The following is a 21,763-nucleotide window of genomic DNA, read 5'->3' on the forward strand; positions in this document are numbered from 1 at the left end:
AGTTGTGATGTCACAAGGGGCGTATGTTCAGGCACAAAAGCTACAGTTTTCAGGTTACTAATCCTGTTTGTATCTTGTATGTTTAAAAATGAAATGCGGCCGGTATTTGTATTTACTGCAGTATTGCGTATTATTTTTCGTGCAACTGATCTGGTTTGACATGTGTCTGTGTCTTCTGAGTCACTAAGCTCTTGTTGCTCAAGGGTACATGAGAATGTGTTATCTATGTTAATCACATTATTGTCCATTTCTGGGTTATCACGGTATAGGTTCAAGTCTGCCGTTTTATCTACATTTGAAGTTCTTGACACAACAAATAGGTTTTTGTTGTTTCCTCTTGTGGGAAAGTCAGTTTTTTTGTGGCCAAGTTTTTTATGTGATGGCTTTATATTGTTGTTTTTCAAGGCCTTTGTGTCTTTTTACTTTCCAGTGACTGAAGTCTAGAGTCCAAGATGTTCAGGCTGTTCTGCAGTTCAGTAAGCTTGGTCACAATTGAGGGGGTTGTTGTGAGGAGCAGGTCACTGTGTTTGAGGGGAGACAGTGTTTGGGTGGCCATGCATTTTACCTGTTTGTTAGCGTTCTCAGTTTTGCTATTCAAAAAGGGAGTTGTCCGATTCAATTAGTTTTAATTCCAGCTGTTCAATTCTCACTAAATGTGATTCTTCTTTGGTTAGTAGATCTTCTACAATGGCCTCCATATTATCAAGCTTTATAGTCAACGCACTATTTTCCCTTTTTAGCTGATTATTTTCTTCTAGGAGTGCAGACCCTATTTTTGCTGCTATAATCAGCTGTTCCTGTTCTGTGGCGCTGTTTATTGGATCATCTCCAAGAATACTTAATTCCAATCCTCTGATTGAGTTGTTCAATATGTGGCTGTCGTTAGGAGGTGTATCTGTGGTAACAAGTTCTGAATACTTATTTACAGCTGAGGAGCAATTCGTGACTTCTGGGGAGGGTATAGATAAGGGGCAGCCACCCTGTGTGGTGTTCAGTGAGGATGCACTTTCCTGCTGTAGGGGGGAGAGTGAGGTGTGTAAATGGGTGGTCGTCCAAATTGATTCTGCTTCTCTTAATGCTTCGTTGAGTTTTTTGTTCTTGTGGTTGTCTGCTTGTTGGATCCCGTATAAATGCACATTTCCCGAATAGGAAAATAGTTCTGTGGTTTTTCCTTTGGCTGTTTTGTGGTCTCCACAGAACATGATGTTAAATTTAGGATGATTTTTGCCATCGCATTTTATTATCTCAGTGATAACTGCAGGCCAATGTCTATAGCCCTTTAGCTTGGCGAAGACCAGGTCTCCTACTGAGAAACTCGTCATTTTGTGGGACTATTTAGCAGAGAAGTCCTATTTTATTAAAAGATTGAGGCAGTTTGTCAGATTTTATTATAAAATAAAATTGGAAATAAAAGATGTAAAAGATTGAGACAGTTAGCAAGTAATAGTAGTATGCTAATTGCCTAATTGGCTTATTGCCTTTCTTAAAAATCGGCACTATTATTCCCATTTTCCAGTCTTCTGGTATCTTCTTTTCCTTCCAAATCACTCTCATCACTCTGTACAACCATTGCATTCCTAATGGTCCCGCCGCCTTTATCATCTCAGCCGTCAACTCGTCTATTCCCGCAGATTTCCCCTCTTTCATCTCTTTAACCGCTTTCTCCAATTCGCACATACTAAAATCCTCTTCATCTTCTGTCTCCTCTGTCATATCTCTTCAGAGACGGCTAACGGGGCTCTGGCGAAGCTACGTCAGGTCTAGCAAGCCGGTAGTGGATAAAACTTGCTTTCAAGAATAAGAACAGCCTCGGAAAGGATGAAAATTTATGGCAACGACCCGGCAATTGTTTAAAGTTAAGATTTGGTACAATAAATGTTGTGACGCTTAGGAACAAGTTAGAAGAGGTAGTAGAGATAATGAAGAGAATAAGAATAAACATAATGGGAATCAGTGAAACAAAGTGGAAAGGTAGTGGAAGTAGAGAAGTGGGACAAGGATACTGGATGTGGTGGTCGGGAGGAGAAAATGGAAGAAGAAATGGAGTAGCTATAGTCATGGACAAAAAGATGACAAGCAGAGAGATTAAAGTGGATGTGGTAAGTGAAAGAATTATTAAGGCTACGGTCAGAATGGAGGGGACGATAATGGACATAATACAGGTATACGCACCACAAACGGGATGCACGGACGATGAGAAGAGAGAGTGTGAAGAGGATCTGGAAAGACATGTAAAAGAAGAGAGAACAATAATAATTGGGGATTTTAACGCACAAGTGGGTAAGTTTAGGCAAGGATATGAAGAGGTAATGGGATGTTATGGAGTAGGAACAAGGAATTTAGAAGGAGAAAATTTACTGGATTTTTGTCTAAGGAATGATATAGTGATAGGGAACACCTGGAACAAGAAAAGGGATAGCCACAAATACACAAGATACAGTTGGAATGGTGAACAGCCAAGTTTAATAGATTATATATTAGTGAGGAAATGCCTGCAGCCATACATGGCAGATGTAAAAGTTATACCCAGTGAAAGTATGGGAGGAGATCACAGGCTGGTGGTAGCTGATTTTCAAAGAATGAGGTTTGGAAAGGATACATGCAAAAGATTAACAAGAATCAAGACATGGAAGTTAAAAGATACGAAAGTTAGAGGGGAGTTTGTAAATAACATTAGAGGAACAATACCCAAGGGGGAGGTCAAAACAGGAGAGGAGGAATGGACAAATTTCAAGAATGCTATAGTCAAAGCTGCAGAAGAAACATGTGGACGAACTTCAGGTAAAAGAAGGGATAAAGAGACCCCTTGGTGGAATGAAAGAATTGCTGAAGCAGTTAAAAACAAAAATAGAGCTTGGCGAGAATGGTTTAAGGATAGGTCAAACGAAAAGAGGGACAAATGGAAGAGACTTGCAAGGGCATCAGCAAAGATGATGAGGGAGGCGAAGGAGAGAGGACATGGAAGGATTTTGAAGAAAAACTTAAATCAAACTTCCAAGGAAATAAGAAGATTTTTTATGGGGTGATAAGGAACAAGACGAAACCTAAAGAAATGTCGACTAAGGTGGTGGATGTTTCAGGGGAAATCAAATGGGAGGAGAAAGAGGTTTTGAAGACATGGAAAGAGTATTTTAAGGAACTACTGGAAGGAACAGAAAATGAAGAGGAAAGAAGAGATATTAATTTGCTTAATATTTGTTAATAATTATTGATCAGACAGGTTAAGTGTAAGAAAGGGCCATGAGGCCCTAACTTTGCCTGTTTAAATAAACAAATTTTCATTTCATTTCATTATTTATACAAATGAATCATATATTGATTCAACACACGTCTCCAAAAAAGGCTGGTCGGATGATTCCGCAGCGGGTTTAGCTGTCCCGTTAAGCAAAGGAAACCGCCTGATATTTTTACATGCCGAGGGTGAGATGGGTTTTATAAAAGACTGCTTAGTTATGTGGCAGGCAAATCACAAAAAAGGAGACTACCATGATAATATAAATCATGAAAATGATAGAAAATGGTTGACAGAAAAATTAATTCCAAACTTACCGCCTAGGAGCGTTCTAATAATTGACAACGCTTCCTATCACAACGTGGAGATTGACAAAAGTCCTACTTCAAATTCAAGGAAATGTGATATGCAAGCATGGTTACTTGAAAAAAATATTCCATATTCACACACTATGTTAAAGTTAGAACTTTATGAGATTATAAAAGCTAACAAACCAGCCTACAAAAGATATGTTATTGATGAGCTTTTAGGTGAAAAAGGACATGTAGTCCTTAGACTACCTCCTTATCATCCAGAACTAAATGCCATAGAATTTATCTGGGCTGAAGTAAAAAATTGGGTTGGTGCTCACAATGTACGTTTTAAAATGGATGAAGTCATAAAATTGGTAAATGATAAGTTTGAGTCTATAACGGTTGATACATGGAAAAAATATGTGAACATGTAAAGCAAAAGGAATTAGAATTTATAGGGAATCAAGGACAAATTGAAAATGTTATCGAATCTTTCGTTATCAATCTTGGTGAGGATTCAAGTGAAGAAGACGACTTCGTGGAATCTGAGAACAGCAATGCCGCAGACGGAAATCTGTCCGGAATCGAAGAGCTGGGCGATTAAATTACATGGTATGATTTTATTATTGTATCACATAAATAACTGTAAATGTAAGTGATTAAGTAAAACGCTTAATTTACACTTTTATAAGCTTTTGTTTGATGTTTTATTGTTTTTAAATATCACATTTAATTAGTAAGAATGTGCTGTAAAATACATGGTTAAAACTTTAAATCATTACAAGGGTTTGCTAATGAAAACCGGTAGGCTAAAAAAACCCTTTTGAGTGTAATTGAAACTATTTCTAGAATTATGGCTGTAAAACCCCGTATCTAATAGTATGTGGACTAAACAACAGTATACGTCAAATTATATTAAATTATCGCAGTTGTCAGAATTCATGCGTAAGCTTGACTATAAGGAGTTTGGAACGGGGAAAGAACAGAGTGGACTGTACATACGTCTTACCGCGACGGCACGGGAGGGGAAATGTAGGGGGAGAAGTCTGAGTCTCTCGCTCGCTTCCCTCCCTAAGCGTCAAGCACGGTGCTACGGTCTGTACTCTACTAATAAAGACCTTTAATTTTATGTACTACTCGACCTATGCTCTCATTTAAGATTTCCTTCTGACTCTTTGCGGGCCATCCCCCTGACATGACCAAAATATGGTAGTTACTTCAAAAAGTACATTTATAGGTACAGTAATTATGTACCAAGTTTTATTGCTTTATCTGTAACATGACCAAAACATGGTAGTTACTTCAAAAAGTACATTTATAGGTACAGTAATTATGTACCAAGTTTTATTGCTTTATCTGTAACCCTTTGGAAATTATCAAGCCCTGTGGGCCATGTAATCTTTGTTATGTGTCGTGTTGGTTACCTGCTGTTCGTTTGTCTGTCATGTAGCAGTTCAACCACCTTGATTAAGAGTTTTGGATACAAAAAGAATTCAATTTACTTAAAAGTGGTTTGTGGTGAAGACATCTTGTCTTTGATTTTTGATTGTAATTACATACACTTTTTTGATTCTGCTGTTAAGTTATACAGAGATATTCTTATAATATAGTAATAGTTTTATGTTTTGTAGACATGAAATAAATTTTCATAATTCTTTTGAGTAATATAGACTGGTTATGTAATTTACGTTTTGCTCTATTAATACAAAACTAGATTAGAACATGTAATTGTATCTTATGTTGTCAAATTTTACCATTCTTTTAATGCTACTTTTATTTACCTTGATTTATGTGTATTCTACTACTTGTATTGTTTCTATGTTGACAAAGTCTATTGTAACAGAATTGTTTCTAATGACAAATAAAGAATTTTGAATCTTGAAAAATGCCTTACTCAGTCAAAAAATGGATTTGGTTGTGTTATTGTTTTCAGGCTGATCAATAACGCAAACAATATTATTATTTTTTTGTATAGTATTGTGTTATTGTTGATGCTGCTTGTGATATGTTACACAATGATTTTGTGGATCCTATATAAAATCATATTGGTGAATTACTTTCTACCGAACTGTAGAAAAATCTTGTATAAAATAAAGAATGTAGGAATACAAACAAATAACACATGATCAAAAACAGGGTAAACGAATTTTACTCATTATTCAGTCAAACAAATTTTACAAAAATATCAAAAACATTCTATCAACGAACCTTGAACTTTCTTTATTTTGTTTGTTTTGTGATGGTTCAACCAAGACTGGATGGTAGGGGAGTGGGTTTCACTCCACCTAAGACGGTCAAGCAGACCCGAAGATACAGTTCTTAAAGCCGCAGTCACTTCTTCATTCACCACTTTAGCCCTCAGAGCTTCCACCTGTCAGGTAAATGCTATATGAGTGATTTTGAAGGAACCCGTGGGATTTTTTTAAACAGAAGTATTTTTTTTCCTGAGGACATTGCTATAAGATATTATTTCCATGCTGACTGTCACAAAAGCATGATTTTTAACCATCTACCCTATAAATTAGTCAACATATGGTAGAAAAACATGCAAACTATTACCATATTATAAAAATAAATCAAATTTTTACCTTTGCTAGTTGAGCATTAGTTGTTAGCAAACTTCCCACTCGTGTAAAGTATGTAGACGTATTTTTTGTACCATATCTGTAACATTATTTGATTTGTTTTTAAATTACCTCACAAATACACGATTAAGTGTTCAAATCAATTCATTTTGAAACAAATTATGTATTTATTCTAAATTTTAAAACAAGTAGGAAACAGTTTATTATTACTTGCCAATTAAGTTATGGTAAGTTATTGGAAAACCTGCATCAAACGTTTTGTAATGACAAGAAACGGCCAGTAACATTTCTGATTATATTTGGCCTGGCATATGTTTATATCAAAATTTATGGGGCAATACAATAAAAGTGCTGATTCTTCCCAAAAAGCAGTTATGTAGACATATGGTGTTCAATTAGAATATAATTTTTTAATAGAATGGAAACTAATCATTAACGTAGCTATAGAAAGGTTGATTCAATGTGAATGTTGAGTTTAGCTCTAGTTCACCTTCCTCTTAGTGCAGTGTCTGAAACGTGACATTGTCACAGTCTTGACTCCTGGAATCTTGGAAGTCAAATTGCAATAGAAAAAAATAAGCCACTGATGAAGCTCAAAATTAACTGCTTACAAAATGAAGTTTCTGTCAGCTTCAGATTCTAGGCACTTACAGGAAGGTGGAGCTAAACTGAACATTCATATAATCATTATTATCAGTAATAATCCATACCGTTCAAGTAGAGTTGAGTATCGGTCTACCAGGAGGGTGAAGACGGTATCGACGTTGGGCAGCCGGCTCACAGCTGCCATCAGCTTGGCTTCCCAATCGGCAGCCGAGTCCCCCATCAGGCTTGTAGTCAGATACCTGCACGAGCATTCCACATCCATTCAAGCTGTCTTGGAGTCAGTCACCTACCCGTACAGTTCAACTAGTAGAGTGACTGAATTACCACCACAAATGTCTTGTTTGTGGTTATAGATCATATCTATGATTTGTACATTGTTATTAACACGTCACTGTAAAAAAAAAGCTGTGTTCTCGCTGTGTTAGGTCGTACCTGGTCTGTTACATATTACTCAGCCTTCTGCGACCAGTTGTTGAGTTGGCTAAAAAGTCGAATATACATTTCCAAAAGTTTGTACACACAAAAAGTATGAAAATTGACAGCACATAGAACAATATACAACCTAGGAATCCTCACAGTAGTGGCTCCCTACATACTTAAAAGCATGTAGATGAAATAAACTCTATATGAAACCATGATCTACACCACTATAACACTTGTCATGGCTCCAAGCTGGTCCTTCTAGTACATCGAACTACTTTCTGGGAGAATAAACCTTTTTATGCAGGCTGTAAACTGAGGAACCACCTACCAGATTGCCTGAGAGACCTGACTGGCAATAAGCTGCACCAGGAGCTAAAGAAGAGGTTAATCAAAAGACTCATTAAAGGAATTTTTTGAAAATACAGGAAAAGTCCAGTTCCAATCTGTATTAGTACTAAATAAATAATAATCACAATGATAATAAATTAGAAATGGTGTATAAAAATGACAAGATAATAATTTAAAAAGACAGAAATTAAATAAATAATAACAATTTTGTAGTTTACAAGTAAATTAAAATATAATATTTAACTATGACCACACAACATATAGAATTTTATTGCTTTTTTCGGAATTATAAAATACTAGTATTTTATTATTTTATTTATTTATTTTATTAAATACTAGCATATATTTAAATAAAATATGGTAAGAACATAAAATTTGAAAATGGACAAATTGAAATTAAATTATCACAGAGATGTTGCTGCATTGTTTTAGCTATACGTACTAGTCACTAACTTTATTGGTAATGTTGGCAGCTTCAATGGGTAGCAGTAGGTGAACACACAAGCACTCTTTTGCATATACAGAGTGCAAAAAGTATTATGGTTATGAGGGAGCTATGATTCTGTCCATTTTAACATCATGCACATCACTTCCAATAACAAAAAATGATCAGTTTCTTTGCTAAATCACAATAATGTGACAATTATTGAAGTTTATTATAATTTTGTTGTGACACATTGACTGCAGGAGGCATCTTACGATGTAGTCACGGTGGGACTACTCAAGATCGTTCGGTATAGAGCCGCAGTGAAGGTTTTAATGGAAATTAGTTATTTGTTCAAACTGGCTCAGTAGGCCTATTTAATGTGTTAAATACATTAACTTTAAAAACCTTCGTTTGATATAAAAATACAAAGTTGACTTTTACTGAAATGGAGTTTATTAAAATACAATATGTTTCGCACAATCCTTGTATACCGTATTCGGGTGATTACTGCAATTTGCCCACATTGCGTATCTTACTTCCCATGTGCTGAAATAGATGCTATTACATAACTTGTGACTTAATACGCAAGTCTGTGTTGTACTTTCCTGATCCAAGCCACTTAGAAAAATGGACCATTGATTTATGTGGATTCTTGCAGGATGTACCAAAATGTTTTCCTGACGACACAATAAGGTTTTCGCTATCCTCACAGAAGATGTAAGCCTTTCTACTACAAGAGCTAAGAGAAACCAGAATCTCCTGGTGACACGTCTTTGTTGATCCTTATTAGAGAGTAAAAGCAATGACAAAGGTTATTCCATTCAGGCTTCTGTGGATTTGATCATCTTTATTGATGCAAGAGATGGATTTATGAGTCCTACTACCTGACCTTGTTTCCTAATCCAGTAATCCACCATTTGGTAGTTATTGGTGACCTAACTGTTCTTTAGGATTCAGTATCTCAAAGCAACACCTGTTCAAGTTGAATAAGTATCTTTACCAAGTGACAAAATGGTTTCATGTCACTTTGATACTGTGGAAGTGGGAGTGAGTCCATAAAATTGTTCCAGGAGTTGGGATTGTGAAAAGAGAGTAAAAACAACTTTCAAGGGTGTATCTCTAAGGCCTTGTTGGAGGCATACTTTTGTTTTTAGGCAAAAGATCTAGCTCTTAGGAAGGGTGGTGAGGGGAGTGTTGAAGCTACATAAAAGTATTTGAACCCTCTCTGCCAGATCTCCAGTCCTGGCCCACTGTCTCTTCCTCATTGGTGGGCCCCTAATCATCAAGGGTTGAGTCTGCCATTTCAGAGCTTAATAATTTTCTAAAGTCTAGTTGTAAAAGCTACATGACAAAATAAATTAAGATGTTGCAAGTAGGGAAAATTATTAACTTTACTTATGACATAAAACAATGTAATCAGAAGTAATGGTACTTCACTAAGTGAGTTACACTAGAAGCAATAGTTTTTGTCTTTTGTCTGAGGAATAAAATAGAAAATTGGTGAGGAACTTAATGGTTTTACATTCTCACCTGATCAGTAAAGTCTTATTTGAAGTACAGGGCATGGCTCTGAGCTGGTCGTTTGGCCCCCAGACCGTCAGCTGATGGAACAAGTCGTCTGGGGACACTCCAGTCTCCAGCACTGTGCACAGTTGAACAAATTCCAGCCCTGCAGCTATCCTGAAAATTTGAATTTTATTTTAATAGAAGAATTCATACTTTGCATATGAAATGTGACTAATCAAAATTTGTAAATGTCTCACCATGGCTTAATTCTTTTGTTATATCAGTTTACAAAGAATTACAGCACTCGTTAAAAGTGAAATATTGAATTGTAACTTACTCAGGTGTTTTGTTTTGACTGATGAATTGTTCTTGCCGTTGTGCCTCAGTGACGCAAGACGGAAGACCTACAGAACAAGCTAGGGTGACCACTTGTACCCTGTGCATCTGGAGAAGGTGAGGATCTGACGGTCTCAGATAGAAACCCACAGAATCGTACGTTGGAGCAATCAGTTCTCTGAGGTACTCCTGTCACAAAGCATCTATGTATTACTGGGTTTTCAAATTAGATTTTAACTTATGTGAAAGTTAAATTGGAATAAGTTTTTGGGGAATTGATTTCTTTAATATCCCTTCATCCCATGAAACCTTACCTGTCTAGTTATTATCTTCTACTTTTTTAAATATGTTTGATCATTTCCGTTGGCTAGACTAAAGGGACATGTACAGAATTATTTATACTGCTAAGACTGTCATACTAGTGCAAACAACTACTCACATTAAAAGGTCTGTTCGAAAGAAGTGTTTTATAGAGGAGTGTGATTAGCCAACTTCCAATAATTTACTCAACGTAAAACTAATCTTAAAATTTACCAGAACTTTGGTGGGCAGATTGCAAGTACCATCAGTGCAAAGTTAAAATCTTTCAAATGTTTTACTCTTCAAGTTTTATCTTCCCACTTTCATTAACAGTGCCAACTTACCCTAAAATCATTGTAGGTGGGAAGTCCGTTGAGTCTACTCAGCAGAAAATTGACGGAAGGTAAAACGGCGGCCCAAGGTAAGTAGCAGCCTTCACGTGCCATGTACTCCATCAGTCTAAGAGGCACTGTGTAGGACAACCGTCCAGCGCGCGCTAGAGACAGACTGTCATCCAACAACTGCACTCGGTTCAGCTCGTGAATACCAGCAGGGTCAGAGTGGAGTGCGTCAATCAGTTTTTGCCAGTTTTCGTGGTCGTAGTTTACTCGGTAAAAACCTTCCAATATAGAAAACACCATTTATAAACTTATTTAAAAAATTCATTGATACTACAGTAATAATTGCCCAAGGAGGGTTCTTTAACAGAATAATATTCTTTTGTGTTTTTATTTTCACACAGTACATACTAGATTAAGTGCTGGTAGTTTTAAACTGTTAAAAACGTGAATCACTAAAAATTCAAAATACAAAATTAGTATTCCCGTTGTGTGTAATGAAGAAACAGAATTTTTTTTTTGTGAACCTTGGCCATTAATGGTGAGTTCCGTTTCATTTGTATTGGAGCAGAGCAAAACTGAGTACCGGTAGGTAATTTTAGGGGAGTGCCGATGGCCGAACGGTCTAAGACATTGGACTTAGGGTCTGAGTGCAGGTTCAAATTCTGTTTGTGACCTTGCACTTTTTATCAGTACCATTGTACTGTATTGACTCTCTCCCTCATTCTGTTTGATAAGACCATCACACAGGCCAGTGGTCCATGAGGACGGGCAGAACAAGGCTTAAAAGAGGATCGGTTCTCCTTAAAAAAAGTGATTTCTAGTTTGTGGCTGGCAACATTAAGGAGAAAGAAACTTTTATTTAAAATTGGCTGTATTGCTTGTGTATACAATATGTACCCGATGGTTCTCAGATGTACCTGTTATCTGATTTGTGAAGCATTCTTAAATACTTTGCCTTTGTTATTCATGACTAAGGTTTTGTAAATTTTTATTTCAAAAATTAAAATTTAATTCAAGATTTATTGCACTAAAATGGGTGGATTTAAGAAGCTACGTTAAACTCATGTTTCAAAATGTGAAACACAACTGCTTCTAGCATCTAAACATTTCATTCGTTTATTTTTATTAATTAATATTTTGAGGAGAATATTTCTTTATTTTGTATTTTAAACATGGTTATTCTTACTACAGATCTAATTATTGAGATTGGAAGTGGTTGCCATGCCTCTTGAAAGATTAGTCGAGCAGTACTTAGATTGTAATAAAGAGAATTTTGCGTATATGGAACTATTCGAAAAGTATAAACTGAATTTAGCAGTTCTGTTCAAGTTCTGTCATCTTCAAGTAATTTCTCCAATCATTTGGTTCTTTTGACGCAATTCTTTTGAGCCTCACATGGAAAAACTTGCTTCATTTCGGAGGCCAGGATCTGTAACACCACGTTCTCGGTTTTCATATTTTCAGGTTAACTATTCTAGCTAAGCAAACAGCATATGCAGACAACAACACCTCCTCCATTTTGTTCAAAACTAGGTACTGGATACTGCAAATCAATATGAGGGTTTTAGTTAAGTATTGGAAGAGTCCAATTTAAACCTCTTGCACGAATTTTATTAGTACAATCAGATCGTTCATCCAAATTGGAGCATGTAAACGGCCCTTAAGAACGATTAAGTTTTTCCATAGAGACTACTGTTTATAGTACTAAGTGGTGGACATAACTTTCAATCTGCTTTCATTTTTTGTCATAAAATATGATACCTAAATTAGAGAATTTCGGTCACAAATACCTATGTGTCGGACGTTGAAGATCAGCCAAGAATCGATCCGAGGGCCCAATTTTACCGTGGTAATTGGTTTCCAAGGAGAGAGCCACAACCGTGTGGGAGCATTTGTGAAGTTTGGTCTCAGTCCAGTCGTATACGTGATCGGAATCCACCACAGATGTGAGTCGCTGGATACTCCTTCTGTGAGGAACCTTTCCTAGATGAAGCAAACAAGAATGTCACAGTGTCCAGTTGACATCTACAACATCTGGAGTAGGATTAATGTTACATGAGTGTTCATAGCAACACTGCTAATAAGCCACTTTATACAGTGTATTTCTTTGAATGAGGGATCAAAAAAATCAGATTTAGTCAAGAGGACAGACAATATATCAATATCTGTATCAAGGCAATGAGTACTTTATTATACAGAGTGTTCAGTAAAAGTGCTCCAATGCTTTGGGACTTTGTTCTACACATAAAAATTAGCAAAAACGTTCATATGAAGGTATGTCCTAAAACCTTTAGTTTTAGTTCTATCTATCTCTATGTGTTTATCATAAAAAATATTATATATTTTGAACCAGTAAAGATAAAGTTATAAAACTTGAGAATTGTATCAACCTTTCTGAAAATTAAATATTAACAAATCCTTTTACACGTTTCAAAATGGCAGACGTTTAAATTATTCCATCAAAATAACTCAAAACAGATTTGTAGAACTTCATATGAACTTTGTAGAACAAAATCCCAAAGTATCAAAACACTTTTACTGAACACACTGTACACATTAACTGCATTAATTTTCCTATTATTGTATACAATGAATCCTCCAAGAAAAGGGGCTTGGGAATATTCCCTCTGGAAATTGTTGAGCTTTAAGACCCCATAAATGTGTTCTAGCTTAAACGAAACTTTTCGGTGCAATTTTAATGTTTGTCTTTCAAACCTTTGGGGGGAGGGCTACTTTAGCCTCCTGACCTCCCTTAGATACATATATGCCCATGACCTCAATGGTGCTGCCTCAAAATATTTTTTCTCTGTAGCAATGTTATTAAGCATATTTTTATTAAGCATGGTTTTTATCTCATAAATTATGCAAATGATTGGTAATGATGAAGCAACCCTATCCCTATGTTATGTGTCACGAGTTATCCTTGGATAATCCGTATTGTCTACTACTACACAAAACAATCTACACTTAATTCTAAAACGCTCTGTAATGTAGACTGCTCTTACTAAAAATAGATGTTTAACTCAATACCATAATAAAAAATGAATTAATTTTAAATATTTCATAAAGATAATCCAAAAATTGACAACGTCCCAATCATTTGTTTGCTACACTACCTGCCTCAACGTAACAGAACCGTCTGATCGGTTGACCACAGCAGTGACCAAGGGGTACCCTGGTTGGTCTGTCCACGTTCCCATGATAGTTGCCATGTCTGCTGGTAAATCTTCAGCTTTCCGATCATAAATCCGCCACAGGTCTGAAGGATCAATGGTATTATACTTCCTGGACAAATCAAATTGACAAAAAATTGTATTGTGCCAAGGAGCAAAATACTAACCTGCTTAAGGATTATGTTTCGAAATGTTCAGTTACGTTTTAAAATATGGCTACGTTTTAAAGCAGTTAAAATGGATTAATTTTTTTACTACATTCAAAAATGCAGTGTAGTTTGTCCTACTAGTTTACCGTACTAGAGTAAACAACAATGATTCCATATTTACTATGTAGACTCGGTTACTAAACTCTAATAGTTTAGCACAGTATATCATATAACAGTTTTTGTAATTTGTTTGGTTATGAATTGATTAAACAAAATTGATTTTTAAAAATTCATTAAACATTTTTCTTAAATTATTTTGAGATAGATCCAGCTTGTAGTAATGTCTCGGTGACTGACAGAAACTGTACACGTTCACTTGAATATTGAATTGAACGTTAATATGAACACAAGTAATACGTTTACTACGTTCTTAACAAATATACTGTAGAAGACTTATATGGAAGCTCCTTAAAAATTCATAAACTGGATATTTGTGTGTTACAATTCATTTTAGACTTTTTTACATAAAAAAATATATTAAATAATTTTGAAGTTCACAGAAACATTGTCTCAAAAACTTTAAACTTAAGTAAGACCTGATAAAAATCCTCTGGATATCTCTACATGATCATTTGGTCTGATATTGTATATCTCTCTACTTGCTTATCTAATGCTAGGCAAGTTCAGCTTACTTCTCCTGTAGAAGTAACCTCAAGGCTTGTTCAGCTCGCGAGGGTGTCATGAAATTGTTGATCATATGAATTAGAGCTGGACCTGTAATCAGATATAATTTGTTATTTCCTCGTGGAGAAATAAAAAAAATAACTTATAAGATAAGTTAGAAAGATGCATTTTGGTACTAGATACTACAAACATTCAACGTAAATTTTTCAATACTTTGTCATTAATAACTGGTCCAGACAAGTATATATAGGCTGATAATTATTTAGTTAGTGTGTGTGTTATTACTTTTTACTTAGTATTTGTAAAACTATTATTGTCCTTGCAAGTACCATGCTGAAGTAGTCACTAATATTTCAGTACTCACCCTTAGGCATTATTACCCACATTTTAACTGAAAAGGATTTTATTGCTCTATATTTTGCTTTATTTTAGTCATAATTTCAGAGATTTTTTACGTGTCCTGACGCTATTAGATTTAAAGTTTTCAGCCATACTGAAAATTGATCAGATTTTGTTTGCGAATTTTTAGAATGCTATGGTAATTCATCATCGCCCAGGGGTCAATATAACCATATAATCTCCAGTACGCCCCTTGGGAGACAGGGGTTTTAAATCTGAATATGACACTATTGGACAAATGATCACACACCTTTGGTGTAAATGACCCCTGAGAACTTGGCCAAGATCTCTTGGTTGGAGGACACCCTGGTAGTTAGTGGCCTCGAGCTGTTGAATGAATCTTCCAGGAGTCCAGGGATATACAGCTCAACAATCATTTGATCCAGCATTCTCCAGGAAGGCTCTATCTACAGAAGAAATATGAGTTAAGATCAGAGGTTTGAGTTAAGTGCAGGTCCAGCTCAAGGTATGTGTGACATGAGAAACCTACACCGTACATTTCAAACATGAAAATAATGAAAGCACTCTGAGTAAAAACGTGAAAGTAAAAGAGGCCGTACACATTATCAACAACCTTCAAGGGAACATTTATGCATTAATGTTCGGTGCATAAATGGGAAATTAATCTAAAATCAAACGTTTAAACCTCTTTGTGGGACACTCAGTACTTTACTCCACATTATTAAAATAGGAGAAGTATTAAAACAATACAGAACGTTCATTTTTATACTCTTTATCCTCAAATTCCTCAATCAGGTTTTTGTCTTAAAGAACCTACTCAAAATTACTACGTCCACCTACCTTCAGCTAACCTCACAGTATATATTTCAAATTTTGCTTTTTTCTGGGTTAACTATTTCTCTACTGGGGGAACAATGAATGAGGTCACCTTAGAAGGAAGGTAGTATTCGTAATACATGGCGTACATCTCCGATATCCAGAGCCAGTCCCACCACTGCAGCCTGACGAGATTTCCCACCCAGTGATGGCACACCTCATGAGCAGTAAAGCGTGGAATGTCCTGTCTCGCTTTTGGTGCAGAACGTCCTTCCTCATAAAGCATATTCACCTCCCTGTAACATTATTAAATATTTCGGTGTGATGCCATTTCCATTTTCAGACTAGCTGACAGAGGTTTTGAGACTGAAACAATTTTTTGTTCTCTTAGGACAAGAAGCTTATAAATTGCACTTAGTCGTGTAAGAATCTTAGCGTTGCTTCCGGAGTGACAGGATATTCAGGACGGGTAAGGTTAGGGGGTAGGGGCCGCCTCCTATCGAGATCCATGAGGAAGAATTAGGGCACTAATCTCAAGGTCATGTCCCCCCGGAAGAAGGGGAGGCCAGCTCTTTAGCAGCCTCTCCAGTCAAAGCAGGCAGAGGTGGCATACCCTTGTTGAGGTTGGCAAGAATTTCTGATAGTTAGGGAACGAACCCCACCAACTCCAATAGTCATGTCCCGCAGTAGACTAGACCTATCGAATTGCCCTTGCACCCTAGAATCTCGACATTTGCGGTTAGTGATGTGCTGCTCCTGGACATCCATAAGGTTGCCCAGATTTAAGTGACACATTGGTTTTTGCTGTGCCCAGTAGTAGGTTCAACTGGCAGGTATAAACCAGCCAGAAGTGATCCCTGCTGAGTTAGTCTATAGAGTTATTCGTCACACGTTTACAGATTTTTTTTGAACGGAAGGAATCAAGCTGTTGCCAGACTCACCTGTAAGTATTCAGTCCCCAGTTCTCCATTGCCACAGGGTTGAGTTGAGGAAGAGCGAGTTGATCAAGTTTCGGCATCGGAAATGCTGAACCAGCGATAGACTCCATAGCCTCTACCAAGGCAGCGACTCTCCGGTGTCCATGTAGAGTCATGTTCACTTTGGAAGGGATGGCCCAGGATGAGAACTTTTTGTTAGGAGATGTTGTGGAAGAGAAGTCAAATACTGCCAGAGCGATGAGGAAACGTTGGCATCGGTGGTGTCTCTGCAAACGTGTCCAGAACACGGCCTGAGAGCAGACTGAAAGATATTGGACATGTTTTTATTTTGTATATTTATTAATAAGTTAGCTTTTGTGACCATGAACAAGTAAACTCATGAGATTTTTTATCAATATTTTGGAACAAAATTGTATTTTCCCATTTGCTTCAACAGAAGAATTTTTGGGGAGGAAAGTTGCCCGGGAGAGTAATAAAATACTTCCAGAATATAAAAAAAGTTTATTTCTTCATTAAGTGTGTAGAAAATAGATGAGTTTGTATAATACTATATTATCAATTATTCTGAAAAAAGTATTGGTGTGTTTTTGGGTACATGTTAGCAATCTAGATGATTTAATTTACACACTGAATATTCTCCTCCTAAAGACTGTTTTACGGTGAAAGTTTATGAGTGAATAAAAAAAATATATATCACCTCTAAACCGTGCCTTTGCTGAAAATCCAGCTTAAAGTAGAAGTTTTCTTAATCAATGTAAAAACTGTAATCCTGACTAGATTACAGAAGTTATTGAGTACATACTGAGGAAACTTTCTAGGAGGTGTAAACATTTGCAGGGTCGATCTACGTTGTTGCTTACGATGACTTTTTGAACTACATGTTAAAGCCTACAAAAGCACAAAGTAGAAGCTTCATCAATACTTTTGAACTTGTAGATAAAACTTGACACCAATTGTGTTGTTTTTAGCTCAAGAATCAAGAAGTTTTTATTGTATTTAAACACAAACAATGTAACGGTTTTTCCTAGTAAAATAATCATCAGTTTGTTTTCTTGTAGGAAGGGTATTTAAAGATTCCTTAACATCAATCAAGCAACAAAAAAATAAAATAATTCTGAATCTATGTATTTATGAAGAGATGAATGCCTCACTTTATTGGTGAAGTATCCACAAGTGGCATGTTGGAAAGAGAGGTGTAGCGAGTAGGGCGCCACACTCTGATGGTAAAGCGAGCTTTGTACGAGGGCTCATCGAGACATGGTAGCAGTCTGCGAGCAAACACCGGTCTCATTTGTGTCACTGTGTAGTATCTACGAAATAATAAAAAAATTAATAGACAATATGCTTTATTAACAATATCAAGGCATTGTAGCAGTCTGCGAGCAAACATTGGTCTCATTTGTGTCACCGTGTAGTATCTGTGAAATAATAACAGATTAATTGACAATATGCTTTATTAACAACATCATCAAGACATGGTAGTAGTCTGCGAGCAAACACCGGTCTCATTTGTGTCACCGTGTAGTATCTGCGAAATAATAACAGATTAATTGACAATATGCTTTATTAACAACATCATCAAGACATGGTAGTAGTCTGCGAGCAAACACCGGTCTCATTTGTGTCACCGTGTAGTATCTGCGAAATAATAACACATTAATAGACAATATGCTTTATTAACAATATCAAGGCATTGTAGCAGTCTGCGAGCAAACATTGGTCTCATTTGTGCCACCGTGTAGTATCTGTGAAATAATAACAGATTAATTGACAATATGCTTTATTAACAACATCATCAAGACATGGTAGTAGTCTGCGAGCAAACACCGGTCTCATTTGTGTCACCGTGTAGTATCTGCGAAATAATAACAGATTAATTGACAATATGCTTTATTAACAACATCATCAAGACATGGTAGTAGTCTGCGAGCAAACACCGGTCTCATTTGTGTCACCGTGTAGTATCTGCGAAATAATAACAGATTAATTGACAATATGCTTTATTAACAACATCATCAAGACATGGTAGTAGTCTGCGAGCAAACACCGGTCTCATTTGTGTCACCGTGTAGTATCTGCGAAATAATAACAGATTAATTGACAATATGCTTTATTAACAACATCATCAAGAGATGGTAGCAGTCTGCGAGCAAACACTGGTCTCATTTGTGTCACTGTGTAGTATCTGCGAAATAATAACAGATTAATAGACAATAGACAATATGCTTTATTAAAAATATCATCAGGACATGTTACAGCGTCAAACAGTTTTTACGAGTGAATTCTATTATCAAATGAGAAGCCTAATTAAGATTAATCATTCCACGAGAACTCATCGAGTGTGTAGTATGCGTGTTCTTGCAGCCAACACCATAGGTTTCTCTTTATAGATCCTGGGTTGTCTTCCAGATTATCTGGTAGCTTGTTGAAGAGTTTCATTCTAGCATATGATTGTTTTTTTCTCGAACAATGGTGTTCTATGGACTGGTAGAGTGTAATGGCAGTGTAGGTCTCTTTTTTTGGAGGTTCATTAGTTATGCATTAGTCAATATTTTTCAGTTTTTTAAATGTTTCTGCAGCGCTCTATAGGTCCTATTTCAGCCATTAACCTTATTGCTTTTTTCTGCATTACCAGAACTCTGTGGAGATTGCCACCTGAAGAAACATCCCAGATATGTTGAATTTAATTTAAATTAGATCATCTGTTTGTTATTATAAATGTTATCCAAAATTAAGATTAAATATTTTATTAATTTCCATTGAAGGAAACACTGCTCTTTAAATAATTAGTACTACTGTCCTTCATTAAGTAATTAACAAGATATATGTAATCACAATCTCATCAGAACCCTTCATGACAACAATTTGATTCTTTTAAAGTAAAAATTATTAATTTTGTTAGATAAAAATCACTAGTTCTTTGTTTTAGGTTCATTACTGATAATGGATGGTTTATAAGAATAACACAATTACAACAAATTGGCATTGTAACATGTTACAAAAACTTAAACACAGAGTTTTGAGCACTGATATCCGATCTCTTCTTCAGGTGCCAAACCTTTGTTAAAGGTCTTTGGTCCAAAACAGGATATTTATTTCTTTGTTGCACTCTGTATTTTGCCTTAGATACTGAAATTGTGGATGAAGTCTTGTGTGTTTTAGACATGGATTTGTGTTGACTTGGTGCACACTTTCAGGTAGCTAGCTAGCTAAATGACGGTTTTAGTTATTTCAGTAAAATTTTCAGCAAATCTGCACCAAGTACACATACTGCAGAGTTGTAATTTTTATTCAACTATAAAACTATTAAGAAATGTTTCATTTAAATAAAAATGTGTCACAGTATAACTAATTATTTCATTTAAAAACCGAAAGAAGTTAGTAGAAAATTTTAAAATTTCATATACCACACAGTAAAGGCTAACATTGATAAAACGCATAGTAAAATATAACCAAGAATGTTGTAGTTTATTGTGGCTTTATTACTATGGTATAATCCGGAATTCAGTCATATACAGGCAGCCCTGCGACATCCAGCACCTCCGATATCCTGGTGTGACAAATGATAAAATCTATTGTAAGTGCACACTTGGGGAGCAAGGAACAACATATGGGTAAGCTCGATCACTTTCCACAAGCTTTGGCTGATCACCTGGGCAAAAAACAATGATTTTGGCAAAACTGTTTATATCGATGCTATATTGCCAAGTTTTGAATGTGTACTGGAAAGTGTTGTAGTGGTGAGATGGTAACTTTTTAGTTCTTGAGTTAGTTGGGATATGACTTTTAAATATTACACATTATTGTATGTTCAATTTGTTTTAAAATAAATTTATATTATACCTTTTGCATTGTATTTTATCATATTTATGTAACCACGAATATAGAATCCTGTGCATTATTTTAGTTCAAAATTTTCAATTAGAATAATCAGAATCAGAAATAATTTTTTTTTTTAAATCACACATTACAATATTTTAAAGGTCCACATGGGGTGAATAAACTTGTTTGTAACATAAATGTCACGGGAAACAGTTCCAGCGTAGTATTCAACGTTGCCGGAATTACTTAGCGCCTTCAAAATAAAAACCGCTAGTGCATTTGTTTTCATTAGCTTACGTTCTTCATGCCACAATCCCGTATCTGGCTTATCGATATTCGGCTTACCCGTCGTCACCACATTATGTCGCATATGGCAGGATTTACTGTACAGCATTTCTATTGTCACATGGAAACATTAAAATCGCATAGACCATGGCACTGGTGCTGCTATCAGAAAAAGACAACTGTAGGTGATCCAGGCCTATATAATGATGAATTACAAAATATTAAACTTATACACTTTACTAAATCACCTCCTTTTGCCTTCATTGTCGTAAAAGCCTTTATACAGGCCCCAACCATCGTCCCACAAGATTCCTGAGTAGTTGATGTGAAGTTCGTAAGTGTTGTCCACTGAGAGCGGATACCCCGTGTCGATGTTTAACAGCTGCTGCTGATCATCGTACTCGGTGTTGGTTTCCAGCTGCTCTTTAGAATCCACGCTGGTCTCCAACAACACCAGCGACTTTATCTCCAAGCCCTCCGAGTGTAGCGATATCGTCTGCGCCGTGTGATGTCTCAGAGGCTTGAACGAGAAGACCAGTCTTCCGTCGAACCGAGATTCCGACTCTGTCTCGAAGTACGGAGTCACCGTCAAGTCGTACTTGATCGGGAAAACTTTTCTTTCGATCTGATCACAACCGAACTCGCGGACGGCGTAGAAGAACAAAAACAACGGAACCACTCTCATCCTGAAGGCCGGTACGCCACTGAAGACTAAACTCACAAACAGAACAATCTAATATTATCAAACCGGTTTTCCGCAAGATACTGTTGACGATGACCGTGACCTAGATCACTTATTGTCCGCCAATCTGAGAGCGCTCGTTAACGGGGCGTTGTGCAACAACGGATATCTTTTAACGCATTAACTAAGTAAATTACTGACTCGTGTCTTTATTGCTCGTAGTAATTAAGGAATAATTCTCAGGAATAACCCTGATGTGTAATCTCTTCAATTACTTGTGTATTTAAATAACGTAGCAGTTAGCAAGTAAAACTGTTCCGAAATCAAGATTAAACAAACTTGAATTGAAAGTAACAACGACCAAAATGTTTTTAAAATAATTGTGTAACGTCGAATTTAAATTTGAAGTCATACAATTCGAAATATATACGTTCAGTATTTTATTTCAATTAGGCTA

At 36.2% G+C, this 21,763-nt stretch overlaps 1 protein-coding gene across 1 annotated transcript; it reads right to left on the reverse strand.

The window, feature by feature from the left end:
- Positions 1-5,651: 5,651 nt before the first annotated feature.
- Positions 5,652-21,353, reverse strand: LOC124369649 (aminopeptidase N-like). Its single transcript, XM_046827702.1, has 14 exons — positions 20,873-21,353; positions 17,669-17,827; positions 16,521-16,781; positions 15,692-15,875; positions 15,053-15,209; positions 14,412-14,493; positions 13,514-13,682; positions 12,188-12,380; positions 10,401-10,675; positions 9,758-9,945; positions 9,445-9,594; positions 6,821-6,955; positions 6,114-6,189; positions 5,652-5,896 (listed from the first exon to the last, which is right to left on the reverse strand). Exons 1-14 carry the CDS (start codon positions 21,307-21,309, stop codon positions 5,711-5,713), a joined length of 2,652 nt encoding a protein of 883 aa, XP_046683658.1. The 5' UTR covers positions 21,310-21,353; the 3' UTR covers positions 5,652-5,710.
- Between the last annotated feature and the right edge of the window lie 410 nt (positions 21,354-21,763).

The sequence above is a fragment of the Homalodisca vitripennis genome, chromosome X (assembly GCF_021130785.1).
Source record: "Homalodisca vitripennis isolate AUS2020 chromosome X, UT_GWSS_2.1, whole genome shotgun sequence".
In the NCBI taxonomy this organism is placed as follows: Eukaryota; Metazoa; Arthropoda; class Insecta; order Hemiptera; family Cicadellidae; genus Homalodisca; species Homalodisca vitripennis.

Excerpts from the sequence above, each read along its gene's own strand:
- LOC124369649 (XM_046827702.1), bottom strand. The coding sequence starts at position 21,309 with ATGAGAGTGGTTCCGTTGTTTTTGTTCTTCTACGCCGTCCGCGAGTTC. Across the intron at positions 14,494-15,052 it reads AGGGGTCATTTACACCAAAG|GTCCAGCTCTAATTCATATG; the intron begins GTGTGTGATCAT and ends ATCTGATTACAG. Across the intron at positions 6,956-9,444 it reads AATAAGACTTTACTGATCAG|GTATCTGACTACAAGCCTGA; the intron begins GTGAGAATGTAA and ends ATGCTCGTGCAG.